Source organism: Echiichthys vipera, assembly GCF_963691815.1.
Source record: "Echiichthys vipera genome assembly, chromosome: 1".
Taxonomy (NCBI): domain Eukaryota; kingdom Metazoa; phylum Chordata; class Actinopteri; order Perciformes; family Trachinidae; genus Echiichthys; species Echiichthys vipera.
Genome location: NC_139826.1, coordinates 2655148 through 2680951, shown reverse-complemented (window position 1 = coordinate 2680951; position 25804 = coordinate 2655148). Strand labels below are relative to the sequence as shown.

Genomic DNA, 25804 nt, shown 5'->3' with positions numbered 1-25804 from the left:
TCAGAGGGCCGATGTGGGGGAGAGAGGAAGCTTTGTATGCACCTTTGTGTGAGGTCTAAGCCAGGTCCGGAGTGTTACTTTCTCTTGTAGGAAAGTTCACATATTGGTGGAATTTGGATGAGGAATCTGTCTGGGTGGGCTGTCTGTTGCTCACTAATGGCGTTAGAAAGTTCCCAGAGTGCATCAACTCTATCAGCATTGTTGGTTGTGGGGGGATATAAACAGCAACAAGCAGAATCGCTGTTATCTCTCTCAGCTGATAGAAAGGACGGCACTTTATGATCATAAACTCCGCCAGCGGTGAACAGTGTTTACATACCACAACAGCGTCCCGACACCAGGCATCACTGATGTACACACAGACTCCCCCACCTCTCTTCTTTCCTCCTTTAACAAGGACTCTGTCTGAGCGGTGGCATGTTAGCTGCTCCAGCTGAACGGCGGAGTCCGGGATGCGGTTGGTCAGCCATGTCTCAGTAAACACATACACACAGCTGTCCCTCACTCTGCGCTGCACAGGCCTCAGCAGCTGTATATGGTCCATTTTATTGTCCAGAGACCTTACACACAGCAGAGGATATACTTCCTGTGGCAGCTGAAGAAATTCAACCTGCCAAAGGCAATGATTGAATGAGTCCTTCCTAACCTCCTCCATCACCATCTGGTACGCTGCTGCTACTGTGAAGGACAAACTGACTGCAGCGTATCATCCGCTGTGCTGAAAAGGTGATCGGCTGCAACCTGCAGTCCCTCCAGGACCTGCACGACTCTAGGACACTGAGGCGAGCAGAGAGGATCATGGACATAGACTCCCCTCCGGCAAGAGGCTGAGGTCTGGAAAGACCAAAACCTCCCACCACAAGAACAGCTCCCCTCTGCAACTGGCCTCTTAAACATAAAGGTCTTGGTCCCCCCATTTACACTGCCCCCCTGAGTATATATAAAGTTGATTCTGATTCTGATTGCGTTTGACAGGAGGATGGTTGGAATAGCTGACCGGAATGGCCTCTTTGCCAGCCATGATCCAATGCCTCTGCGGTTGCCTCTCTTCTTCTTTCTCTCGCACCGCTTTCGACATCACCTCTCCGGGGGGTAAGCCGGCCGGCGAGGTAATCCGAGTTGCTATGGCGGACTGCTGCTGGCGACAGCTTCTCTCCTGCCTCGGGCTGCTCATGCTCTTTTAATAAAGTAGAACAGTTCCATTTGTCAAGTCCTGTGGTCCATGGTGGCACCCTAGGCAGCCTATGTCACCTACAGGAAGCGCCCCTTAGCACACTATTGCATACTAAAGCGTTTGATCTGTTCTGTATTCTCTGCACATAGTGCTGATGGCGTACACATAAAAGTCTGGGGGTTTCCTTCACTATATCTTTCATAAAGGAACACCATGCTTATGGCTCTCCACTTTTTTGCACACCATCCAGCTATCAGCTTCTTGATAGAGACGGGGACCCTGCTGCACTTCCCTGACACCAGCCATGGCCTGTCTACCCTCTACTTCCTGTGTCCTGTGTGGCTGTCAGAATGCCTGGAGAGGATAATGCACCTCAAGTCTTCTCGCTCTGTAGCCAGGAATGGAGTGATCCAAGCTGAAGACCTTAGGGTGAGATTCAAGATATAGCTGGTAAAAAGGAAGAAATCTGGACTTTCAGAGTCATTCTGTGCATTACTGATCATACTGACTACCTGTGGTGCTATATCTGATGATGTCTGTTGTGCAGATGCTGTTGGTAGGAACAGGGTTCACCCAGCAGACAGAGGAACAGTATTTCCAGTTTCTAGCGAAGTTTGAGATTGCTCTTCCTGTGGCCAGCAACAGGTAAAACACTCTCTTTACTAACTGATTCTGAGTTGATACAAATTCCCTGGACATTTTGGCATGTTTGCTGCACAAAACACACTTAACTGTGCTAGTAGAAAAACCAGTGATAGCAGAGGCCCTATCCTAGGATTTCTTTTCTTTTCTGCACAGCTTGTCCCATTAGTTTACCAAGGTAATTCTATTTAAAAAAAAATAAAAAAGTTTTACTCCCTTGATACTTTTATTGCCTTGCAGTAACCTGTCTGCTTTCCGACTGACTACCTGAGGCTGGTTCTGTGTACACATTGAAATGATGACGGGGAAAAAGAAAAGAAAGAAAATCTTTTTTTTTTCTCAATGAAAGGCTTAGGGTGCTCTCACACTGTCAATCCGTACCGTGCCCAAACAGGTTTTACAGGTAAAGACTAGTTCCTTTGACCAGTGTGAGTGCAACTGTACCGCACCTATCTGCGGCACGCTTGCCGGCCACAGCCTGTTTGGGAGAGATTGGCTTTTGTAAAGCACGTTTGCACATGAGCGTGTGCACATGCACGAGCTCAAGGCCTACAGCGGTTCTGACGTCATTTTATGTGCTCCTGTTCGGACATAGAAAAAAAGAAGGACGGACCATGCACGGACATTTAAAACGATGGCGGCGAAAGGTTCACGTTGGTGTGATGCGTAGGTTGAGTGTTTACTGCAGATTTGATCGGATGAAAATATTCAAAAACAGTCGGACAAGACGCACAAAAACTCTGAGGTCTATGGAAATATTTGTAAACAAAGTGACGCATCGCGATGACGTCATCAATGCGTGTGACGTGTTACAGCGTGATGACGTATAGGCAGGCAAGAAGCATTCGCGCGAGGCCCAGGCAGTGTGAGTACAAACGGGCCTGGAGGGGGGGACAAGTACCCTAAAGCACGGGGCACAGTACGGACGGACAGTGTGAGTGCGCCCTTAGTCTCCTTAAAGCTTCTGACTTACTGCCAAATATATATATATATATGTATATACTGTATATATTCCTGCCCTTACCACCAGTGATACACAGGCCACAGATTGAGAACCAGTGCCCTAGCAAACACCTAAACTAAACTAAACACCTACTTCTTCATTTCTTCCCTTTCCTCTTGATGAAGCTATCTGCTGCCCCACCTCCTTCCCCCAAAGCCAGCCTTGGACATCCATGGCTTCCGTCAGCAGACCAACAACACCCTGCAGCGCCTTGTCCAGATGAGCTTTGTTCCTGCTGGATTTTGGGAGCGCTTCATTGCCAGGATGCTCATCAGCCTCAATGAGATGGACTTACAGGTGCTGAAACCAGCAGGTTCCCATCAATCACTGGTTTTCACCGCTGACAGATTTTTACATTCATGGCCCTGTGTTTGTACAGTCATTTGATCCCAAAAAAAACACCAGGAGCAGGAGCAGGAACTCTGTGATCTACAGCTTCGCTGGAACACAGCAGAGAAACCGTTGCAGCACCTTCAGAGTCCGACGCAGCCAGACCATATACTGGAAGGAGGGGCTGCTGGTCACTTTTGATGGAGGCTACCTCAGGTCAGAGCTGCTGCTAGAAGGATGTGTGCACTGATTAAATGAGACAAATGCTTGTTAGAAAGTGAAGGGTATGAAGCTTCAGTTAGACTCAGCCTCAGTTCTAAATTGGGATAAGCAGACGTGAATAACAAAACGTGGGGAGGCAGACAGCAGTTCAGAGCCAGTGTTCAGTCAGTTTCAATGGCATACTGGTTCACAGGAAGTGGGTAGGTTCCACAGGTCAACCTGGACATGACATTACATTATTCTGACAGATAGTCTTCTTGAGAAGTTCTAAAGAAGGTTAAGAGCAAAAAGTCTCCATTTAGAATATAGACCAAACATGATACTGTGTGTCTTAATGTCTTATGCCTGCTGATATTCAAGATTTTAATTTGTATTTCATTGCTACTATTTCTTACAGTTCTCAAACAGTGTCACTTATTTTTTTAATATTAATGGAATTGCTTATAATCTCTCATATCTCATTAATTTCTCATATCTATTACAGCAGTCTTGGTGGTATAATTTATAATGAAGCCAAACTATAATACTGAGGTTCAAATATCTGCGGTTTAGAGAATCAAAAATAAATGCAAAAAATGAAAGGGAAGAGAGAGCGAATGTTGAACGGTCTCAGAGGCTCCTGCTGCTCTACTGTAAGCTTCCGTGCTCATGGTTGTGTGGTGGTAAAAGCAGATGAAACTTGATGAAAGGAAGTGGTGACATGCATCCATGTCTCTGCAGCGTGGAGTCCTCAGATATCAACTGGAAGAGGAAGAAGAGCGGAGGCATAAAGATCATCTGCCAGTCAGAGATGAGAGATTTCTCTGCCATGGCCTTCATCACAGACAACGTCACCTCTCTGATTGAGCAGTGGTTCCCAGGTCAGTTCGCTGCTCTCACACTAACTTTCACCTCTCTATACTGGCTCACATTCTTAGTCTTGTTGCTCTTTGAGCAGATATTTCCTGATTTCCTTCGTAGTTTTGCTAATATCACTCTGTTTTTTTTAAATTATTATTACCTTCAGTACTACAGTATTTGTAGAACTGACTCGTCTTTTAAATGAGCAAAAACAGTTTGCCAAAAAAACATTCATGCTCAGCAAAGCTGAAAAGTTGACAACGTTATCAAAAAAGAAAAAAAAGCCTTATTTCGATTTCAAAATGAAAGTTTCAAAGCCACTTAGCCATGTAAAACACTGTTATTGCAACTCTGCACAGCACAGTTGTGTTTCTGTTTTACCAACACACAGACAAACACAATGAAGCGGCATTGACTCATAATCCGACAGTGCAACACCTTCCTGTGTGTGTGTGTGTGTGTGTGTGTGTGTGTTTGCAGGAATATATATATATATATATATATATGAATGAAAATGAATGAATGATATATATATATATATATATATATATATATATATATATATATATATATATATATATATATATATATATATATATATATATATATATATATATATATACATTGATACTTAAAAAATAAAACTATTAGCATTCTATAAATGAAAATGAGCCCTTTAATAAAAGCAAAGATGACATGATACAAATGTATTTGTTAACCTGAAAAACTCACTCACTCACATTATAATGTTAAAACTGGGGACTGGCCAAACTCTTATGTACCAATCTACCCAGTTTCCATCTCTTGAGTAAAAAACAGATCATGTAAGTGTATTTTATCTCTGTGTCTTCTCCTGTAGCTTTGACAGCCAGTGAGAGTGATGGGAGTCTCCTCATGGAGCAGTATGCCCCCTGTCCCCTCTGCTCCTCACTGGGCGAACAGAAGCAGGCTGAGCGTTTAGCCAACATGGCCGGTTCGGATAGAGAGGAAGGAGCACGTGGAGGAGATGATGCAGGAGGAGGAGGAGGGGTTCATTACTTTAACATGGAGGACTGTGTGCTTGCTGCAGTCGACAAGGAGCACATCATCTGTCCTCAGCACCCTGAGCAGCCAGTCACCCTCCAGGAGCTGGTCCCTGAACTCTTCATGACTGACTTCCCTGCCAGGTAACCCCTCATCATTAAATGTAGCATTTAATTTACAGAATGTTATTGGGTGGGCTCTAGACATTACAATTAACATGTTCCAGGTAGACTTTTCACTCATCTGTCTCACACAAATCTGACAGAATAGATAAGCTTCTGTTTTTTCATCAGTACAGCTATCTGCACAGACTCAGTAACAACTGATTTATATGCGTAAGTGAGACCCAGAGCATCTTTCACGGTTCAGGCCTTGAGAGCTCCGACTTATGGAAGAAAATGTAACTACATTGATTGAGTGTCTGACTTCTAGGTGCACAGCAGTACTGTGGCTCAATACTTCTTTACACTGCTGGTGTAGACTCAGTGCTGGGCTCATTAGGTCCAACTGTTATTGGTCTGTCTTGGCGAATGGGTGTTCAATAAACACGCTGGTATTGTTGTCACCTTTTCTGTGTGTGTGTGTGTCATCATGGAAAAATGTGGTCCTGGAGACACCTACTGTAGCAGGAACTACCATAGAGGAGGTTTGAGTGATTCACCAGGTGTTTATACAGTATGTCTGTCTGACTGTCTGTCTGACTGTGGACAGATTTTGTCACAGCGACAGCGTTGCAATAGTGCAAGACAGTAACAAAACTTTACAGGTGTGTAGTTGAGATCAAAATGAAGGGTGCCGGCCCAATTTGCCGTTGTGGCTGGGGTGATCCCATCACAGCATGGTCTCTAGTTCTATTTCATCCCTGCTGACACCAGAGGTAGTGCTTAAAGCACTGAATATTCCCTTCGCACATGCAGTCTACTATGTGCGAGTATGTATACCAACAATGTCACCTGACCACTGGATGCCCCGAGAAAGGCTTCTTTCGGTGACATCAGAGGTTCTGTTCCTTTTTTCTTCTCACGTGCAGTCTCATTGCATTTTTCAGAGTGTTGGCTAAAGCTAACCCATTAGAATGCAACATGTATGTCCATCGCCCTGTGACGGAGCAGCGACATTTAGTTTGTCCTCCAAGGGCTGCAACAGCATCGGTGTGGTATGGTAGTATTTTACTCTGCCTCTCCTGGTGTTAGGTATGTGATTGACTTTATTTGCAACCCGTATCTGCTAACTGTTTACTGACTACTGTAACTTGTAATCTTTGTCAGTGAAGGTAACGTCTGCATTACGTTGTTTAAGTTTCATTGAGTAAGTTAGTGGCTGTGTTTCGGCGATACTGACTTTGTGCAGCGTCTGCGCTGCCCTCTCCCTGTATTAAGTTCCTTGCTTTACTTTGAAGTTAGTAGCCGAAACTTTGCTATTTCGCCAATACTAACTTTTAATAGTTAGTGGCGGGCTAACCATCTGTTCACGTCTTGTTGGCGCTAACCTAAGCTGGTATATGCGGCGTCTTCCCCCCCTTCCTTCAGCTTATTGTTTTATGGGCCTGGTAAAGGTGGCAGTCGTATTCGACCTGAGCTACTGTAACTGGTGCCATATTGGCTTCTGGCTACTCACATTTCTGCTGTCCAGGCGGTCTTTTGTGCCCCCTTCCCTCAGCTTACACTGTGCTTAGTGTCTCCATTGATGATTCATATTTTGGTGCTGGCTGTGGGCTTCGTCTTCAGGCTGGCAATGGCCATGACCTCTCCTCGAAGTGCCTCGTTCCTGATAACCTGGCGGAGGGGCTTTCTGACAGCCCTTGTATGAAGTGCAGCTACATGCCTCGGGTATTGGGGGCTTTAGTCTGGTGCATGTGGATCCTTGGTGGATGACCCCTTGCCAGGCCAGATGCTACGCCACCCATGCTCATGCTAGTCCCAGAGGATGATGTTCTCTTTCTGGCAGCATCAGTCTCTCTTTTTTCTGATGATGACGGAGCCTCCCAAACCTTGGTGCCAGGCTCTTTTCTCAGCCCAGTGCTCAGAGAGTGAGATGGGGGACAGCTCCATGCTGGCCGTCGTGCAGACGGCCAAGACCGCTGTTGAGGCTGTAGATCCCACTGCCCCCTCTGGTTCTCCCTGACAGGTGACCAGCCCTCTGGGCCAGGATGCGCTGGCTCACCCTTGGTCCGAGAGTTTTCTTTACGCCTTTCCACCAGTTCCTCTGATTTGGCCGACACTTCAGGGAGTTCTTCAGGAGGGTCCCAGGATGTTTATAGTGGCCCCTTATGGTCAGGCAGGACACGGTTCTCTCTGCTCCACAGGCTTTGACGCAGCATGCCATGGCCAGCACATCATGGCCCAGAGGACAGACCTACTGTCTTAACTGGGAGGTTGGATCTGACATCCCAATCCTCAGCGCCTCCTTCTGTGGGTTTGGCCGCTGCAAGGCCTGACCTGCTGATTAACAGATGCATGGACTCGGTCAGGCAGACTATTATGAACGCCAGAGTGCCATCCACCCAACTGCAGTACGACAATAGGTAGAAGTTATTCTGTCATTTGTGTACATGCCGCAGTGAGGACCTGGTACATTGCTTCGTGCCTACCATCTTAGAGTTCCTGCAGTCCCTTTTGGATGACGACAGGTCTCCCTCTACCCTTGAATTGTATGTGGCAGCAATATCATATCCACACGCTAGGGTTGACAATGACACAGTGGGGAGTCACACTCTGGTGTCCCTCTTTTCTGAGGGGGGCTCGGAGGTTGCATCCCCCAAGGTCTCGAGCATGGGAACTACCCCTGGTGCTGTACTAATAGTACTAATATTATTATAGATCATCTTCCCATCCACTGGTCTTTTCCTTCTCTTACACATCACGGCTCTCGTCATCCCTTTGGTCACTTCCACCATGTGACTGGGTAATGGAATCAGTGTATGGGCTAAGGTGGTCAGTAACCGGACTTGCCTCTGTCTCGTCTGCTTTTCTTTTTTCAGTTCTGCGTTAAATTCTTTATAGCAGGGGGCAGCTTTGGAGATAGCTTCCGTCCACACTCAGTCCCTTTTTGTGAAGTTGGTGATCATCTTTATTATAGGATCATACCTTTTAGAGGGACTCACTATGACTCATATCTTCCCCCTCTTTCCATTGTTCCAATACTTGGATCCATTTACGCTGCACATCTCTCTGTTGACGCTCAAGCTGTTGCTCACATTGGTTGTGACATGTTAGATCCCGGGAAAACCCCTGTAAAGGTGGTACTAGTCCAGCTCTCCGTTGCAAAAGGGTTAGATCTCTAGCCTTAAGAGTATTACCCTAAAAGGAGTTTAAACTAGGGACTGCTTAAGCTGGTGGTGAGGAGACTCACCTAGCTGCTGACTGTATCCAGACGTCTACCCTGCTTAATCTGATGTGGCAACTTACTAAAAAGCCCTTGAGTCAGTAACCAATCAGCCATGCCTGTTAATGACAGGTCTCCTCTCATTAATCTGTGCACTTGTTATGGGGCTAGGATATGGTTTTAGTGGCTCGGGCGAGCCCCAAGGGTCTGTTAATTTATTTTGGCCAGGATAAACTTTAAGAACCAGGATTCAGGTATTAGACATACAAATTCCTAACTTTTTACAACCAACAAGAAACCTAATCACTAAATATCCACATCTTGTACTTTAAATGCAATTTGATAACTTTATTATAAGCTTTTGGCAACGGAAAAATGGCATACACTCAACTCAATATTCAATCATCAATAAAATATTTTAATTCTGAAAACTGTTATCATCTAAAATTACTCCTTAAAAGCTGAGGCTGATTGATTATCTTTTCTTAATTCTGAAGAAGAGAGGGCTTTGATGTCTGGGCAAATCATTCAAGCTGTTTCTGAGGAAGACGGGCAGCCCCCAACTTGGTACAATGTTCCCCGACCTCTTTCCAGGCAAATGTCCAAGTCCTCGACGTTGAGCAGAAAAGCACTCCAATGCAAATTGTGATTCTCTTTAGTTGGAAGAAGGTTGATCCTTTGTGCTCGATCTTCAAATGACAATGGAAAAACAGTTGACGTTTTTTTCTTGCTGTTAGGCTGCTCAAGAACTCTCTCTTATGATGTTTTCCGTCTGTCTATGTTTCGGAAGTCAAAGGAAGAACTGAGAAAACACCCTTGTGTTCCTCATTATATACTTTGTGATCTGACTTACACACCAACCTTCAATCTTTTAGCTCATACACCAGAATGACACACACCCCTTGGTTTCCATGGCAGGTGCGTACTGAGCACCCATCTCCAGGGAAGGGTGTTGCTTGCTTAGATAAATTCATTTAATCGTCCAGATTTCCTTATATGGTCCTTGTGACTTGAAGAGGAAGCTGATCTTATCTACAGTTCTTATAAGTGCTCTATACGTGCTTGTTTGTTAGTTTAACAGATTCATTAGATTTCATTAATCAGTTAAGTCATACACGTTATGACTTTAAGCTGGTTACAATCACAACATAACTCATGTCTTTATATAATCATCTCAGAAAATATTAGAACTTGATGTTATCGTCCTTTATACATTCACGGTATAGGTCTTTATAGGGGCTTAGTGGTCTTAACCTTTTGACCCTATTTAACAGACCCCACGACTAGATGCCACAAAATCTTCCTTTAATCCCTCTCTCAATGAAGTGCTTGGCGGGTTATTCTTGTTACCATTTAGACACATTTTGTTAGTTTACATTCAACAAAAGATGACTGTCATCAAACCACTTTGAGTTGAATTAAACTGCCATGGGTTATTGATGACACAGCTTGAGGGTAATGAGTCAGAATCCTGCATTTCTTAGGCTCCAGTTTTCTACAGTTTTTTGGGAATGGGAATTATTGTGGACGTTTTCCAGATTGGTACAAAGCTTGTCGATGAACAGCTGCAAAAGTTTGGTAAACACATTTCCAGTCTTTAAGGATCCTCTCTCGTAGTTGAGCCAGTCCTATAGCTTTGTGTGAATTCACCTTCCTAACACTGTGTCCTAACAGCAAGCGAGCGTCCAACTATTGCATTGCATCAGTGCTCTCTGTCGACACTGAATCTGTTAAATATGCACAGAATGTGTGGAACATGTAAAACATGCTCCTAAAAACAGCTACATTTCCCGTTCACCAGCTGACCACCAGTGTGTGTAACAAACAAGACCCCAACACTCTGCCCCACATGCACACACACAAACAGATATGCAAGTAGCCCTGTAGTGCGTCAGACACAAATTACCTCTGAGACTCCTCTGGATTTACCATATCTGACCTGTTTGGCTTCAACAACACATTTTTTTAGGTTTTTGTAGTGAAATGAGGAGGTGTTGTATAGATATCTCCTTTCAACTTCACCAATCACCTGACAAAAGTTCAGCTCAAAACAGAAGAACAGCCACCACCTCTGTTTTGTTTACTTCAATTAATCGTAAGCGAAAAAGATATTGAATTAATTTGCAAATTTGGCAGAATTATTGCACTGGATACTTTGTGTCTCCTGTGCTCTGCCCATCATCAGATTTTAAGAGACCTTTTAAAATGTTGGAAAAAAAGAAATTTGAATTAGGTGTGTTTTCACCAGCTGGGTTGGAGCGAATAAACTAGGCTGCACAGCTTCTAAGCATGGCAATAATCCTCCAGTAAATGGAGCAGAAGAAGTCTAGATGGCTAACCAGAAACAAAACAATCCCCCTTGATCATCTAACCGAAAAAACGAGAGAAACATGCAGAGGTTTTCTCCTGATTCATTTGACAGAAAAATGCCATTTCAGTGTCCAAATGTTCTGGAGGTATGTAGCTTGTGAAATACGGGTCCAAATTACATCAGTGACTATGGAGCTAAGGACCAGACATAATCTGTGTAGACATTCACTTGTCCCATTGGAATCAACACTGTCAGGAACTGCTGCTAGCCTGGAGAAACACTTGTGATAGATACAGGAAATTAAGGAGTTGCAACGTCTCACTTCTAAAACATCTCTGCTTGTAATATTAATTCTGAATAACCTGTAAGAATGCATATTAAGATTAGAGCTTTTTTGTCTTTTCTGATCCATGTATTGTTGTTTGGAAACAACCACACAGTTTTCGTTTGGATAACAGATTCTGTGCAAAACTATATGAGGTGATGAAGTCCCACTCCAATCATTCATGGTTTATTTTACAATCAAATCAAATTTATTTATAAAGCACATTTTAAATTTTGGACCAACTGCGAGCATGACAGGGAGGCCTGGCTGACACCAACATAAAGAGCATTATGGTAGTAAAGTCTGGAGGAGATAAAAGCATGCATAACCCTTTCAATATTATGATAAAAAGGACTTGACCTTAGATCAAAGCCTCAGCTGGAAAAATTTGGAGTTTAACTGTTTGTCAAATTTAAAATCACTGACCATTATCACACCTAGATTTTTTACAGTGACTTTTACATATGGTTCCAGGGAACACAAATCCATATGAGGTGCTCCACAGGCACCGCTGGGTCCAAAAATCAGCACTCATTTAAACTTAAGTAAACTAAAGAAAGGCCATCCAAGCTTTGATGTCCTTGAGACAACCCAACAATGACTTGATCGAGTTAGCATCTTTCCCTTTCAATGGGAGGTACATTTGGGGGTCATCTGCATAACAATGGAACGAGTTTCATATTTTCTAGAAATGGACCCTAAGGAAGCAGGTTGAGGTAAAATAATATTGGCCTGAGAATAGAACCCTGGGGGACTCCAAAAGGAAGAGGAGCTGAGGAGGAAACAGAGTCGCCTAGGTAGACAGAAAAACTTCTGTCAGATAGGTAAGACCTGAATTACTCCAGGACAATGCCTTAATGCCAACACACTTTCAAACCAGACTGGAACACCTCAAGAGTGCCATGTAGGTCTAAATAAGATTGTAATTGTAGTATAATTATAGTATAGTTTTCTCCAAACTCTTTGAAAAAAATGGTTTGGAAATCAGTTCAAAGTTTGAGAGGATTGAGGGGTCCAGATTTGCATGCTTAAAATGTGTAGGTACAACACCTGAAGCCAGACTGCGGTTCATAATTGGTTGGATGTTTGGTCTAATGGTCTCACAAATCTCTTTTAAAAAGTGGGCGGGGAAAACATCTTTCAGACAACGGTTTCATATGACCAGTAATTTCCTTTAGGTGAGAAAGAGACACAGGCTCAAACTGGTTGGAAACAGCTGAGCAAGAAAAAGAATTAAAAGGCTTTTAGTATTTTCCTTTAAAGGGCAGATGACACCAGTCCATGGAGGATTGTCAGAGCCACTCACTGGACTTCAGAGTGAGACAGCCCTTCCACCATTCTCACAGTACATTTAAGTGGTAAACAAGCACACGCACAGTGACAGTCAGCTGCTCTCCAGGGCTTTGGCTGTATAACGACTTCCAGCTGACTTGTTCCCAGTGACAGCATGTATTGATGTATTGTTAGGGCTCAAGTGTAACCACCACTCTTTCAACTGTTGGGATAAATATATGTCTTTGTGTCACACTCTCACACATACATGTGTGTGGGCGGGCAGTCAGTTGTGCAAAGATATCGCTATCTATTTAAATGAGAGCTGGTTAATGTGGCCCGGGAAAGGGAAGTTTGGGATCCCCTGCTAAAGCTGCTGCCCCCGCGACCCGACCCTGGATAAGCGGTTGAAGATGAGATGAGATGAGAGCCATGGGAATGTTTGCTGCAACAGTTAAACAGCCCCTCCAAACACTAGTACAAGTGTACTCAAGACTTTAAATAATGGAAGACAGATTCTGGAATAAACAGGAATGTCAGTGACTAACATCATTCACATTTACAGCTGGGTGCTCGTATAACTGTGCACACGTCAGGGTGAGACTAGTGTATTGTGAAATGTGAAAGCAGACAGTTGTGTTGTCCACCTCCCATATGGAGATGTAAAGTGCTCATTAGGCCTGATATTAGACAATCTTGGACAAGATCTCCACCGCACATTACTCTGCTTTCAGTCCTTTCATTTCTCAATATTGGGACCCCTTATATTGTATTATCATTCTTCTACCATGGCTATTTACCAAAGGAAGGAGGGGTTTGGTCTATTTAACCCAGGTAACAGCAGGTTAGTGTTAATTATACATTCCATGCAGTTTAATATAACTAATAACCAATATACAGCTATCACTTAAACACTCGTCAAACTGTTGAAACCATTGAATGTCTCATTAAATGATTGTAACTCAAGGTCCACCATTTAGCATTGAACCAATGACAAATTAATCTCCATGATAACTGAGCAAACTCCATCTGTTGATGAATACTGTGAGATACAGATACAGTGCTGAAGACCTGCTTGGAACACCCCTACCCTGAACCCTTGGAGGATTCAGCTAAAAGGGGAAAAAATCTCAATGTCACATCAGGAGACAAACGGCTAAATTACAGAAAGATATTAAAAACAACCATACTAATATACCAGACATTAGGCAGTGCCCTCGTAATGATCCCAGTGTCCTCTAAGGGTAGAAGCTCCTCCTGAGCCTCTCAGGGCATACTCACACTGTCCTCCCGGACCGCGACCCGGACTTTGGGGTACTTGTCCCCCCCCCCCCCCCCCCCCCCCCCGCCCCCCGCGCCCCAGCCCCGTTTGTACTCACACTGCCAAGGCCGGCCAATGCTTCTTGCTGTCCATACGCCATCACGCCGTAACACGTCACACGCATTGATCGCGTGTGTGTGGCTTTGTTTACAAATCTTTCCACAGACCTCTGAGTTTTTGTGCGTCTTGTCGACTGTTTTTGAATATTTTCATCCGACCAAATCTGCTGTAAACACTCAACCTCCGCATCACACCAACGTCAACCTTTCACCGCCATTGTTGTTGTTGTTAAATGTCCGCGCATGGTCCGTCCTTCTATTTACATGTCCGAACAGGCGCACATAACGCTACTGCCGTAGGGCTCGTGCTCGTGCTCGTACACGTGCGCACGCTCGTGCTCGTACATGTGCAAACGGCTCCGCTAAAGCCCACCTCTTTCAAGCGGGCCGTGGACGGTCCGCTGGCCGCAGTTGAGCGCGGAGCAGGTGCACTCACACTGCTTAAAGGTACTAGGCTTTAGCTGAAAAACCGGTTTTGGCCGCGGCCAAAAGGACAGTGTGAGTAGGCTCTCAGTGCTGGTTTGGTGTATCTGCTACCTTCTTCCTGACCTGGAGCAGTTTTAGAGTGACAGTAAAGGGTGGAGAGAGAGGGGATGACACACATCAAAGAGCAGCAGGTTGCATTCGATCCCAGGTTTCTGCCCAAGGACTGAGCCCGCCACATGCTCCACCACATCAGGACTCTCGATGGTGCAGGAGTACAAATTCCTTAATGTTAGAGGGGATATCTGGAATTACCTAAAATGTCTGAGGTGAAAAAGTATTTTCTTTGCCTTTCTCACCACTGAGTCAGTATACAGATCCCAGGTCAGGTCCTCAGTAATGTGGACACTGAGGTACTTGAATCTGTCCATCCTCTCCACCAAGGACCTGTTGGTATTAAGGGGGGATGTAGTTCTTTCCCTGCTTCTTCCAAAGCCCACTATGATCTCCTTAGTTCTTGTCCTGTTCTGGTGTGTGTGTGTGTGTGTGTGTGTGTGTGTGTGTGTGTGTGTGTGTGTGTGTGTGTGTGTGTGTGTGTGTGTGTGTGTGTGTGTGTGTGTGTGTGTGTGTGTGTGTGTGTGTGTGTGTGTGTGTGTGTGTGTGTGTGTGTGTGTGTGTGTGTGTGTGTGTGTGTGTGTGTGTGTGTGTGTGTGTGTGTGTGTGTGTGTGTGTGTGTGTGTGTGTGTGTGCGTGCGTGCGTGCGTGCGTGCGTGCGTGCGTGCGTGCGTGCGTGCGTGCGTGCGTGCGTGCGTGCGTGCGCGCGTGCGCGCGTGCGCGCGTGTGTGTGGGCGTGCGTGCTAGGCTCTTTTTGGAGAGGGCCCAGCTGGAGTACTCTGAGGAGGAGAATAACATCCTTGGCCAGGGTGGCAGTGGTACCATCATCTACCGAGCCAGATATCGGGACCAGCCAGTGGCCATCAAACGCTTCCACTTCAAGAAGTGTCGACAGCAGACCATCAGCAGTGACACAGGTACAGAAGCATGTTCCAGCTGAGACTGGAATTTTGAGAGGCTGTTGATGGACAACATCCGGTGTCAGTAGTATGCAACAAGAATTCTTGACAAAGGAAAGACTAACTGTGAGAATGTGCTCTGGGGAGGAGACCTATCATTCTTTGTGAATCATTAAACCACATATGTAACTGAAAATAGCACAAAGACAACTTTTCAAATGTTGAAAGAGAAAACTGTAATTGTTTTAGAATTTGATGCCATCAGCACATTTAAAACAGTTTGGACAGGGTCATGTTTACCACTCTGTTGATCACCTCTTCTTTTAACAAACCTTTGGAAGCGTTTGGGAACTGAGGAGACCAGTTGCTGTCATTATGAAAGTGTTTTTTCAGCTTGATGTTGGAGTTCAGCTGCTCCACAGTTCAATGTTTCATAATTCACCCTTTTCAATGGGTGACAAGTCTGGACTGCAGGTAGGCCAGTTTAGACCCTTGACTCTTTTACTACAGATGCTGCTGGATGTGTAGTTGTAACAAGTGCAGAATGTGGTTTGGCATTGTCTTGCTGAAATAAGTACTGAAAACTGAAATACTTTTCAACTTGCCAGCATATGTTCCAAAACCTGTATATGTAAGTGTCTGTTTACTTTTACACATCCATACACCTTTTAACATGGTAGCTTCCCAATTGAACAGTTCCTGAACCAAAGACATGCATTTATATGAAAAACAAAATGATTTAGCCTTCGCAGGAGCAGGATATGGTCTACAGTAAGATCAACTAAAAGTGCTACACGGTGATTTTTTTTATTCCTCTAAAGCTGATACAAAGTAACAGCAGTTACAGTACTGTGCCTCACTCTAACACCAGACTGAAATGGGGTCAAAATGAGCTCCAGATAGAAATTTTTAGACTTTAGTTGTTAAGATTGTTCTTGTCACCTCCCTTTTTGTTCTTTCATGCCTCAGACACCATGGTGAAACACCTGCAGTCTGCAAATGCCTGTCGGAGCTTCTCTGAATTTCGCCAAGAGGCCAGTATGTTGCACTCTCTGCAGCATCCCTGCATCGTCTCTCTGGTGGGCATCAGCATCCATCCACTCTGCTTCGCCCTGCAGTTAGCCCCCCTGGGCAGCCTCAACACTGTGCTGGAGGAGAAGCGCAAAGGCATGTAGAGAGATCTGCTGCATTTGATTTCCCCATCTGAAATTGCTCTTAAAGCCTGTTTCTCTGTTAGTGGAACATGAGTTTTGCTTTCTTGTTGCAGGATCCAGGTACATGCCCCTTGGTCACATGTTAACTTTCAGGGTAGCCCATCAGATTGCAGCAGGACTGGCGTACCTTCACAGGAAGAGCATCATCTTCTGTGACCTCAAATCTGACAACATCCTTGTGTGGTCTCTGGAGGTATGTTTATGGATTACTATTTGCAATGAGTTCAAGTTCTGAACTTGTTTCATTTATCCCTGCTGTTTTCACAGTCCACCAAACCTTATCAAGAGAGAGACATTCAAAACAACATCAATTGAGACTTGAATCATATGAACAGAGACTATGTTCTGTAAGGACAGGCTTGCTGTATCTATCATCGAACTTGTTCACTCATTGATGTATCTTCTTCCAGGTGCAGGATCCAGTTAACATTAAACTGTCTGACTATGGCATTTCTCGACAAACCTTCCATGAGGGGGCACTGGGGGTCGAGGGGACACCGGGATACCAGGCTCCTGAGATCCGACCAGGCATTGTGTATGATGAGAAGGTACTGACCACCTCTCCTTGACCCACATCAAGTGATGTGTGTAGTGGTTTAGTAGGGATAGGATTAGTACAGAGTGCTGTCAGGATGAGGTCCATACATACATACAACAAGACCTTGAAAACTGCTCGCTACATTTCATGACATAAAAGGTACAAGTCACCCCAAATCAAAAATACATATTTGTCCTCTTACCTCTTTGCTTATCGGCAATCACGCGTTTGGAGTGTCGAGGCAGTTTGGTAGCAGCCGGCGGCTAGCTGCCTGCAGCTCTACTCTGCTGGGTAGGTGGGAGGGGATGCTAGTGCTAACCAGGGATCTAAATGCTTAAAAGAGCAGAAATGAGATCTCAGATGAAGTGTGTGGATCTTAAAGAGCCGTTGTGTGCTGTAGAGGGTGCTGACCTGCCTCTGCAGCTCTCCTGTAGATCAGACCGATATGCTCGTGGAATAGGCTTCCCTCTGCACTGACGGCTTTCTACTTCTTCTTCTGAATTTCCAGTAGACTAGATGCCTAAAGGCACGTTGCTGCCATCCACAGTTCAGAGTTATATCCATTATATAGGAAAGTCCTGTTTCCTTGATGTAGTCAAGAACTGGCAGCTGTGATGATCCCCTGGTGATCCCCCGGATGTTATGACCCTTACCGCAATCTCAACGCTGATTAGCTCACGCACCACAGCGTCACGTGATTCAGGTGAAAAGTTCAATATTTTGAACTTGCACGTTGTAGGCGTTGGAGGCGAATATCATTCAGTTTTCACGTCTCTAGCTTCCCTGGTAACGCGGGTTGAGCGAGAACCGCTTCAAATCACGGCTGTAGGTTGACTTTGTATGTAATCGCGCTGCATCTATCGTATCTATCGCGTGTGGTTTGATTGCAGCATAAGACATCTTTAATCTTTATCTTTAATTGTCTTTTAAGTTAATATCTATCACAGAGTGAGTTAAAACAATGGTGATTGATCATATGACCCACTAATGAAAGAACTTGTTGCCTTTTTGCTGAGTATTCCAATATCTGTGTCGGTGGAGACATTCCCTCTCCAGATGTAAATAAGCCGCCATTTTAGTGACAGCTGTTGGTCTGTTGGCCCAGATCGTCACTAATGGTTATGCTGCATTCACTTCACTGCAATTCACTTATCGGAAATCATGAACTTCCAACTTCTGAGTCAGTTTTGTAGTAAGGACAGAAGTGTAATTGGAACATGTGTGTGTGGATTTAAGAGGGGAACATATAGGGGACGGACTGGAAGTAGAGAGGTGAAAGTAAAGTTTACAAAAAAGGAAAAAAAATAAGTCAACACATAGTGACCGTGAACGTGACAAGATGGAGGCTCTTAAAGAACAGGCAGTTACATCTTACCGCCACAGAGGCCACTAGAAACAAGGAATCTCAAATCTGATGGAGTACAACGTTAATTGCTGAAATTAGTTTGATCCTTTATCTGCAATATATGCTCAATATGGGACAGTCCGGTACAGCAGCACAAATGGATCCCGACTGTGTGTGGCTTCCTGTTTGAGTAGTCAGTGTTAGGAATGAAAGATTTTATTTAACTAATCACTGCAAAGGGTTTAAAGTCAGCGGGTTTGTTCGGATTGTTTTGACTGGCTACTTCCTCTCTGCAGTGTGTTGCCTTGCTGTCTGATATGTACCATATGTTTGCTTTAAAGTCAGAGATGCATGCTGGTTTTACCATGGCTTTATAGTTACTACCTTTGCATCTGCACAAAAACTACAAAAAAAAGCCAAACAAAGCTTTTACGATCCCTTACTTTGTACAATTTAAACACTTTTTTTAAAAACCTTTGTTTGATTTTACACCCTTTTTACAGTCCCTTTCCATGCACATGTGCTGGCGTGACTTGGTTTCACGTGGTTGGACGCGCTGCAGGATTTCCATAACAACAGGGCTACCTGCTTGAAAGTGTGTCTTCAGTTGTGTGGCTTTTCAGGACTACAGCCTAGTGTGTGTTCTGGCTTTTTTTTCTCCTTTTTCTTTAAATGTTTTTTTTAAGTATTTATCATGTCACAGTATTATACAGAAGGACTGTGCTCTACACTCTCTTACAGTCATCCTGAAGGCAGCAGGTATCTGTTCCATGGTGTTACACATCGTCAGGGCACATCGGCTCTTTACATTTTGTGTAACCAACATCACCAGACTTTAGTAAATTAAACACAGAACCCTTTGTGCTTTTGTGCACATTAAACATGTCCTTTTGATTCATTATTCTACAGTTGTTTTCTGCAAACAGACATATTCCCGCCCCGTTCACAGCAGCAGTTACTGCACTTTTCTGCTCCCTAAAACCAGAGGAGATAAAATGTTGTTGGAGCACATGTATTCCTTGATTTGGTCATTTCCCAGCCTTTCAAGGACCTTACAGTAGCTAAAACAGTGAGCTTTGAAATGGGTCTGTAGTTATTCGACACCTTTCAATCAAGGAAGAACATAGGCAGTTTTCCAAATATGAGGATTTACATTGCTTTTATAAAGAGATTTAAAACGTGTGACCGTGGTTCAGCTATAATACCTTGCTGCCAGACATAAGATGGAGGGGGGAGATTATCAAGGCCTGTCGATTTTCTAGGGTCCAGATCCTCTAAGACCTTACAAACATCCCTTACCACGAAGGGGATGAATGAGAAAGTGTGACTTTAAGAGACACAATTGGCAATTATATGGGTTAGGGTTAGAGATTCTGTTGTGGCTAGCTTTACTAGGGCTTACTGTTTTAGCGGCCCCTGCCTCCATAGAGGGAGATTTCAAAGAGCAGAGAGACCCCACCTCTTTTCATCAGCCCCTCTCCCATAAATATCTGCTGACTTCAGCCAATGAAACACCTTCGCTCCTTGCCTGGCTGTTAATTTCACTCTTTGATGAGGCTGAACTATTTTAATTAAATGCAGGCATGGCTGGAGAAAGAATTAATGATGCAGTGACTGGAAAAAGAATGCAGAATGGAATAGGAAAATCGATTTCATTTTCCTATTCCATACTGCTTCATGGATGATAATGTGTTAGCCAGCTGTGAGCTGTAACACGTGTAAGTAGTAAGTATTTGTCAGATGAGTATCTGGATAATATGCAGCCACTACAGAACCCTTTTGTTTACAGGCTGCGATGATAGAAACACTGATGAGTGACAAGATTAAGAATCCAAAACATTGAATGATGACTGTAGTTAGAGTGTAATGAATGAAAGACGAGTGTGATCTAGAGTGGGGCCATGTCTACTGAATTAGTATACGCCCATTATCTGCTGCCAGTGCCCCATTCTGTAAACCTGCTTTGGTGGTTTGTTGCATACAATAAAAACAATGAAATAATTAAAAGGCATAATATAAAATTTGCAAAAGAAATTATGAAAAACTATACTGAATCTCTTTTGTGTATAGAAGAGCTGTACAGTTTTGTGCAAGAATGTAAATGTAAAAGTAAAATATTGACTGATGGATGTACAGAAATGTACAGTAAGAAGTATAAAGTACAAAGGAGCAAAACGAGTGAATGATATGCTGCAGTCTGCCCTTGATCTTGTCCTTGGCTGCAGCATACAAGATGGTGATGGAGGGCTGATGATGGATTTAATGGTGAATTTGATGATGGCGCTGCAGAAGTGCACCTTCATCTGCTTTTGGTAAACTTCTTCCGCTGCTGCAGGAATTACCTCCTCTGCTGGGCTTCCTGAGGTCCTGGGTGCTGATGGAACCCAGAAAGCAGAAGGACTGAGTGTCGACGGAGGGCTCATCCAGGGTGATAGGGGCGGATTTCAGGCACTTTTCCGCTAGCTCTGATTTATGTTTTGCAATGGCACTATCCACTTAGTTCCACCCAAGATGATTGTGTTTGGTTTAGAAATGCAAACAGGTCAAAGTATTTTTTCCCCTAGCACAAAAGTAACTTGAAAAATGAACGTTCCTCATCCAGCGATTTCTTTTTCACTGTTATTTTTGTTAAATACTCGGTCTGAAGAGTGTCTTCTCTAGACTGGTGTAACACACCAATGTGGTATTTTTCTTATGTATCTTTTTCTATGTTAATATTTCATTGTTTGATTTATTATCACAATTTTTTATAGCAGTAGGGGTGCCTCTATATTAAAGGTTTCTCCTTTTTTCTCCTTTCTTTTACTTTCTCAAAAGGAGACACCACCACCACGCTCGATCAGTGATGATTGAGAGGGATTCCTTGTGTATCAGTATATACATCAACTTTTATGAAAAGGCTGTTTAGTTTACCTTTAAGATCGGAGTGAGTGCTTCAGCTTAAGTAATGCTTTTCAAGTGTGTGTTTATTGGTTTAGGTTCTATATTTGTTTTCAGTAGCACTGATGCAGCAGCTGGGTCCAGATATATTTTGGCCTTATCTCTGGGCAGATATGAAGGCCACTTGTATACTCCTCAAAGCATTCAGTGTTTAGTTATTAGTCATTAGTCCACCCAACTAACCAGCTGAATCCTTTCATTTGTCACCCCACTGTATATAAAACAACTTATCATGTCACATTAGTTAATACATCTAATGTTAATAAAAAAATATACAAGCGTCTGTGTTGTCTTATCAAGCTCAAGTTTCTTTTTAGCTAGGATAAACACCGTAACAACTGTAGCATGTAATGAAGAGTGAAAAGGTGCTAGACTAGTCCGATTGAGGTCAGAAGGACTTCCTTATATGAATATACCAGAGTTTTCCATTGCCCTTGTGACGCCATAGCATACCACAGACCTTAAGTGTATCTGGAGACACTAGCAAGTGATGTCACCACAGAAGAAGTTCAGTGCTTTTGGCGCTGCACCTCTGTTTGCCTCTGCAGTTATTCTGGGAAGTCCCTCAATCACTGTGACCACTCAGAGACAGGAATCCACTTGGGTATTTTGGTCCTCAGATATGGCTTTCAAGGATGAGGAAGATGGAGAGAAACTGGAGTTCGTCTTAACTGGATTAGAATTGATCTATATTTAAAATCGAACTAGTGTTGTTTCTAGAGCAGCAACTCAATAACATCTCACTGGAAACCTGTAAAATGAAATCAGATTAACCTTATTCCTGACATGACAGTACTGAGTCAAGTTTATAAATATGAAGAGCAGACATCAGTCAGTATCAGTGCTTCCTCTGTCCTCCCTCTGCTGCTGTGACTCACTGCCTGCTGCCCGTCAGCAGATAGTTTACAAGAATTTGTCATAGTGTTGTCAAGACCCACAGTACTTTATATGTAAAGTGTCTGGAGATAACTTCTGTTATGATTTGGCCCTGTAAATAAAATTGAATTGAATTGGATTGAATTGAAATAAGGAGGGGGGGGATTTGGGGGGGAGTGACGACGACACGAGAGATGACAAAACAACAATGGTGGCTCAAGAGGTTAGCTGAGATGCTGCAATAGCATCAGTTTGATCAGAGTGCTACTCACAAGTGCAATCATTTCTCTCTCTCTCTCTACTTTATATATATTTAGCTAAGAGTTTACTGTTAATATACTTATACCGTATTTTTTTATACCTCCTTATTTTCCACACCTGCTTTGTAAGCTGCTGGAATCCAATTTCCTTGCAGGAGTCATCCAAAAGGGATCTATAAAGAGAAGTCTGATTCTAAGTGTTCTAACCTGGTAAAGACATCCGATCTGAATGATCTGATTACAAGTGTTCAGCTCTCAGTCTTTCTGTTGTCACCAGGTATCTTTTTCATCGAAGAAACAGGTAAAATGACATTGCATTGTGTTTTAAAAACTCAGATCTGTTTAAACAACGGGGAACACGGCACTGCGGCGTTGGAGAAAATACGAGGCTTGGGGTGTCTTTTGAAAGGGCCTTACATCACAACTTAACAGACAGATAGATAACCTACAAATTTGAATGACAATTCCTTTTTGTTAATGTTGTGTTGTGTGTGAATTTCAGTTGTTACTCTTACATAAATCATTATTACAGAAACATGAGATGACTGATGAGAGTGATTTCCTACAGTTTGACTGTGTGCCAATTCTGAACATATAACATATAACATATAACACACAAACGTCTGTGTTTGTGTGTAATATGTTCAGAATTTCAGGTGTATTTTATGAACATATGCATATATCTCCTATAGAAAGTCATGATACCCTTTTGAAATAGTCACTCTTTTTTTTTTACAGCCTGAAAGGAAAATACATAAAAAAATATATATATATATATATATATATATATTTCCAGAGTGATTTACACATTTTGCCTTAAGACATTCTAGTGAATTTATTTTTTTTTTTTTCAAAACTAGAATATCAGGGTTGTAAAAGTGATGAGTCCTCAGATGTAATCCTTTGTGGAGGCACCTCTTGATTTAATTACAGCCGTCAGTCTGTTTGGATCTGTCTCTACCAGCTTTGTGCACCTTGATTGGAGAATATTTCCCCATTCTTCCGGCAGAGCTGTTGGAGTTCAGTCAGATTGTGGTGAGCGGTGATGGACTGCACTCTTCAAGTCCATCCACAGATGTTCCTTTAGGATTCAGGTCAGGGCTCTAACTGGGCCACTTTAGGACATTCACCTTCCTGTCCTTTAGCCACTGTGTTGTTTTTATGGAGGTGTGTTTATGGTCGTTGTCATGCTGGAAGGTGAACCACCTGCCCCTTTTATAGTGTCTAACAGAGGGACAAGGGTTTCCTAATGAATTTGGGTGGACTTGGCAGCATCCATGTTCCCTTCAGTCCTGACCAACTGCCCAGTCCCTGCTGAAGAGAAACAAGCCCACAACATAATGCTGCCACCACCATGCTTCACTGTAGGAATGTGTTCTGGGAAGTGTGCTGGGTTTGGTCTCTGACAAACATAGAGCTTGGAGTTCAGCCCAAAAAGTTCAGTTTTGGTCTCATCTGACCATATCACCTTTTTTCACATGGCATCAGAATCTTCAATATGTTTTTTAATTAGACTCGATGTGACATTTCTTCAGAAGAGGCTTCTTTCTCTCCATCCTGCCAAACATGTAGAACTTGTGAAATTGTTGTCACATGCACAGATCGACCAACCTCTGCCAGTAAGACTTTAACTCCTTCAAGGTCACCATGGGCCTCTTGGTAGCTTCCCTGATCAATGTTTCCCTGGCTCGGTCCGATCTAGGCAAGGTCTAGGTGGAGCCATATGCCTTCCACTTCTGCACTATACTCTGAACAGTCCTCAGGGGGATAGTTAAAGCCTTTGAAATCTTTTTAGATCCTTCTCCTAACTTGTGCCTATCCACAACTTTATCCTGAAGCTCTTTTGAAAGCATCCTTCCAACCATGGTGAATTATTTGTGTTACGATGCACTACTAGGAGTGGAATCCTCAAGGAACAGGTGATTTTATTCTGAAGTCAAATCAAAAACACCACAGTTGATGTCAGGTGGAGGCCAATTAACTTGGTGTGTGATCTGGAAGGTGAATGGTTATACCTGAGAATGTTTATAATGGTTATTCTAAAGGGACTCCAACACTGCTTTTCTAGTTTTTCATTTTTTATTAATATAGAAATTTAGAAAAAAAAGAACAATTCACTTGAATGTTGTAAGGCAAAATGTGTTTTTTAAGTATTAACATTTCAGGCTGTAAAACAAAAAAAGTGACTATTTCAAAAGGGTATCATGACTTTCTATAGACACTATGAATAACGATGTTTGCCTGCCGTGATTTGTGCAGGAGAGCAGAAAGAAAGACATTTTAAAAGTCTCCGTGTTCAACTCGCTGCTTTATTTTACCAACATGTTAAGGTACTGCAGATAAAACCCATTTCCTGATCTTGCTGCTTCACAATAAAAGCATTTGAATAATAAAAACACAGGGGACTTTTATTTTGAAGAATTTATAGGAAATTAATGTGACTCACCAGCAACTGCTCCGACTCTGTAATAGCAACGGCACAAAGACCGAACAGGAATATCTGTAGTAATATCTATATATACATGAATTTGGGGACAGTTCTGAACCTAAAGTCTAAGGTTATTATCCTCTGAATGCGTCCTGAAAATGTTATCATCTGTAGTTAAAGCTGTCCACTTGTGATCAGCACACTTAGGACACATGTTAGTGCCAGGTCAGAACAGGGTGAATGAGCTCCAGAAGATAAGAGGAGACTGGGATAAGACGGAGTTGTGCTGTGGTGGAGTATCTGTCAATCAGTGCCTCCTCTGTGATTCAGTAAAAGTCAAACAATCCTTCACCTCCTCCCGCTGCTCCTAAGTAGGGGGATTGAAGTTTCACTTCGCCTTTCAAAATAGTTTTTTGGCATCATGCTTTTCTATGATTAGATGAACTGTTTTCTCATTTCAATTTCATGAGTGTCTTATTGTCCATCGAATCCTCATTCCTGACATGAATTACATAACCATCTCCAGCCACACACTCATCTAAATTGAAGGCTGATTGTAGGACTTAATGCCCTCCTCAGATGTCACTCTGAAACTTGACCTTGATCTTCCTTGTTTTTTTGAGGTGGACATGTTCTCCTATGGTATGGTGCTATATGAGCTGCTGTCTGGGCGGAGGCCAGTGCTGGGAAACCACCAGCTTCAAGTGGCAAAAAAGCTCTCCAAAGGCATACGGCCGGTGCTGGGAAGTCCAGAGGAGGTCCAGTTCTACTGCCTCCACAGCCTGCTGACCCAGTGCTGGGACACCAAGCCTGAGAAGGTGAGTCCCCCTCTTTGTTCACACCATTTTATCACGTAGTGATTGATCTAAAACACACAAGGTTCACTGTTTGCGCTGCTTTGCTGGAAACAGACTGATTAAC

General features: G+C 43.3%; 1 protein-coding gene across 1 annotated transcript in view; it reads left to right on the top strand.

Moving 5' to 3' along the window:
• lrrk1 (leucine-rich repeat kinase 1) overlaps positions 1-25804 on the top strand; it is a 128712-nt gene that overhangs the window by 85578 nt on the left and 17330 nt on the right. The window contains 11 exon segments of the mRNA XM_083915136.1: positions 1425-1603; positions 1722-1819; positions 2945-3116; positions 3199-3365; positions 4092-4231; positions 5071-5377; positions 15131-15300; positions 16252-16449; positions 16550-16689; positions 16907-17044; positions 25507-25701. Coding sequence (XP_083771262.1) covers positions 1425-1603; positions 1722-1819; positions 2945-3116; positions 3199-3365; positions 4092-4231; positions 5071-5377; positions 15131-15300; positions 16252-16449; positions 16550-16689; positions 16907-17044; positions 25507-25701 — 1904 coding nt within the window.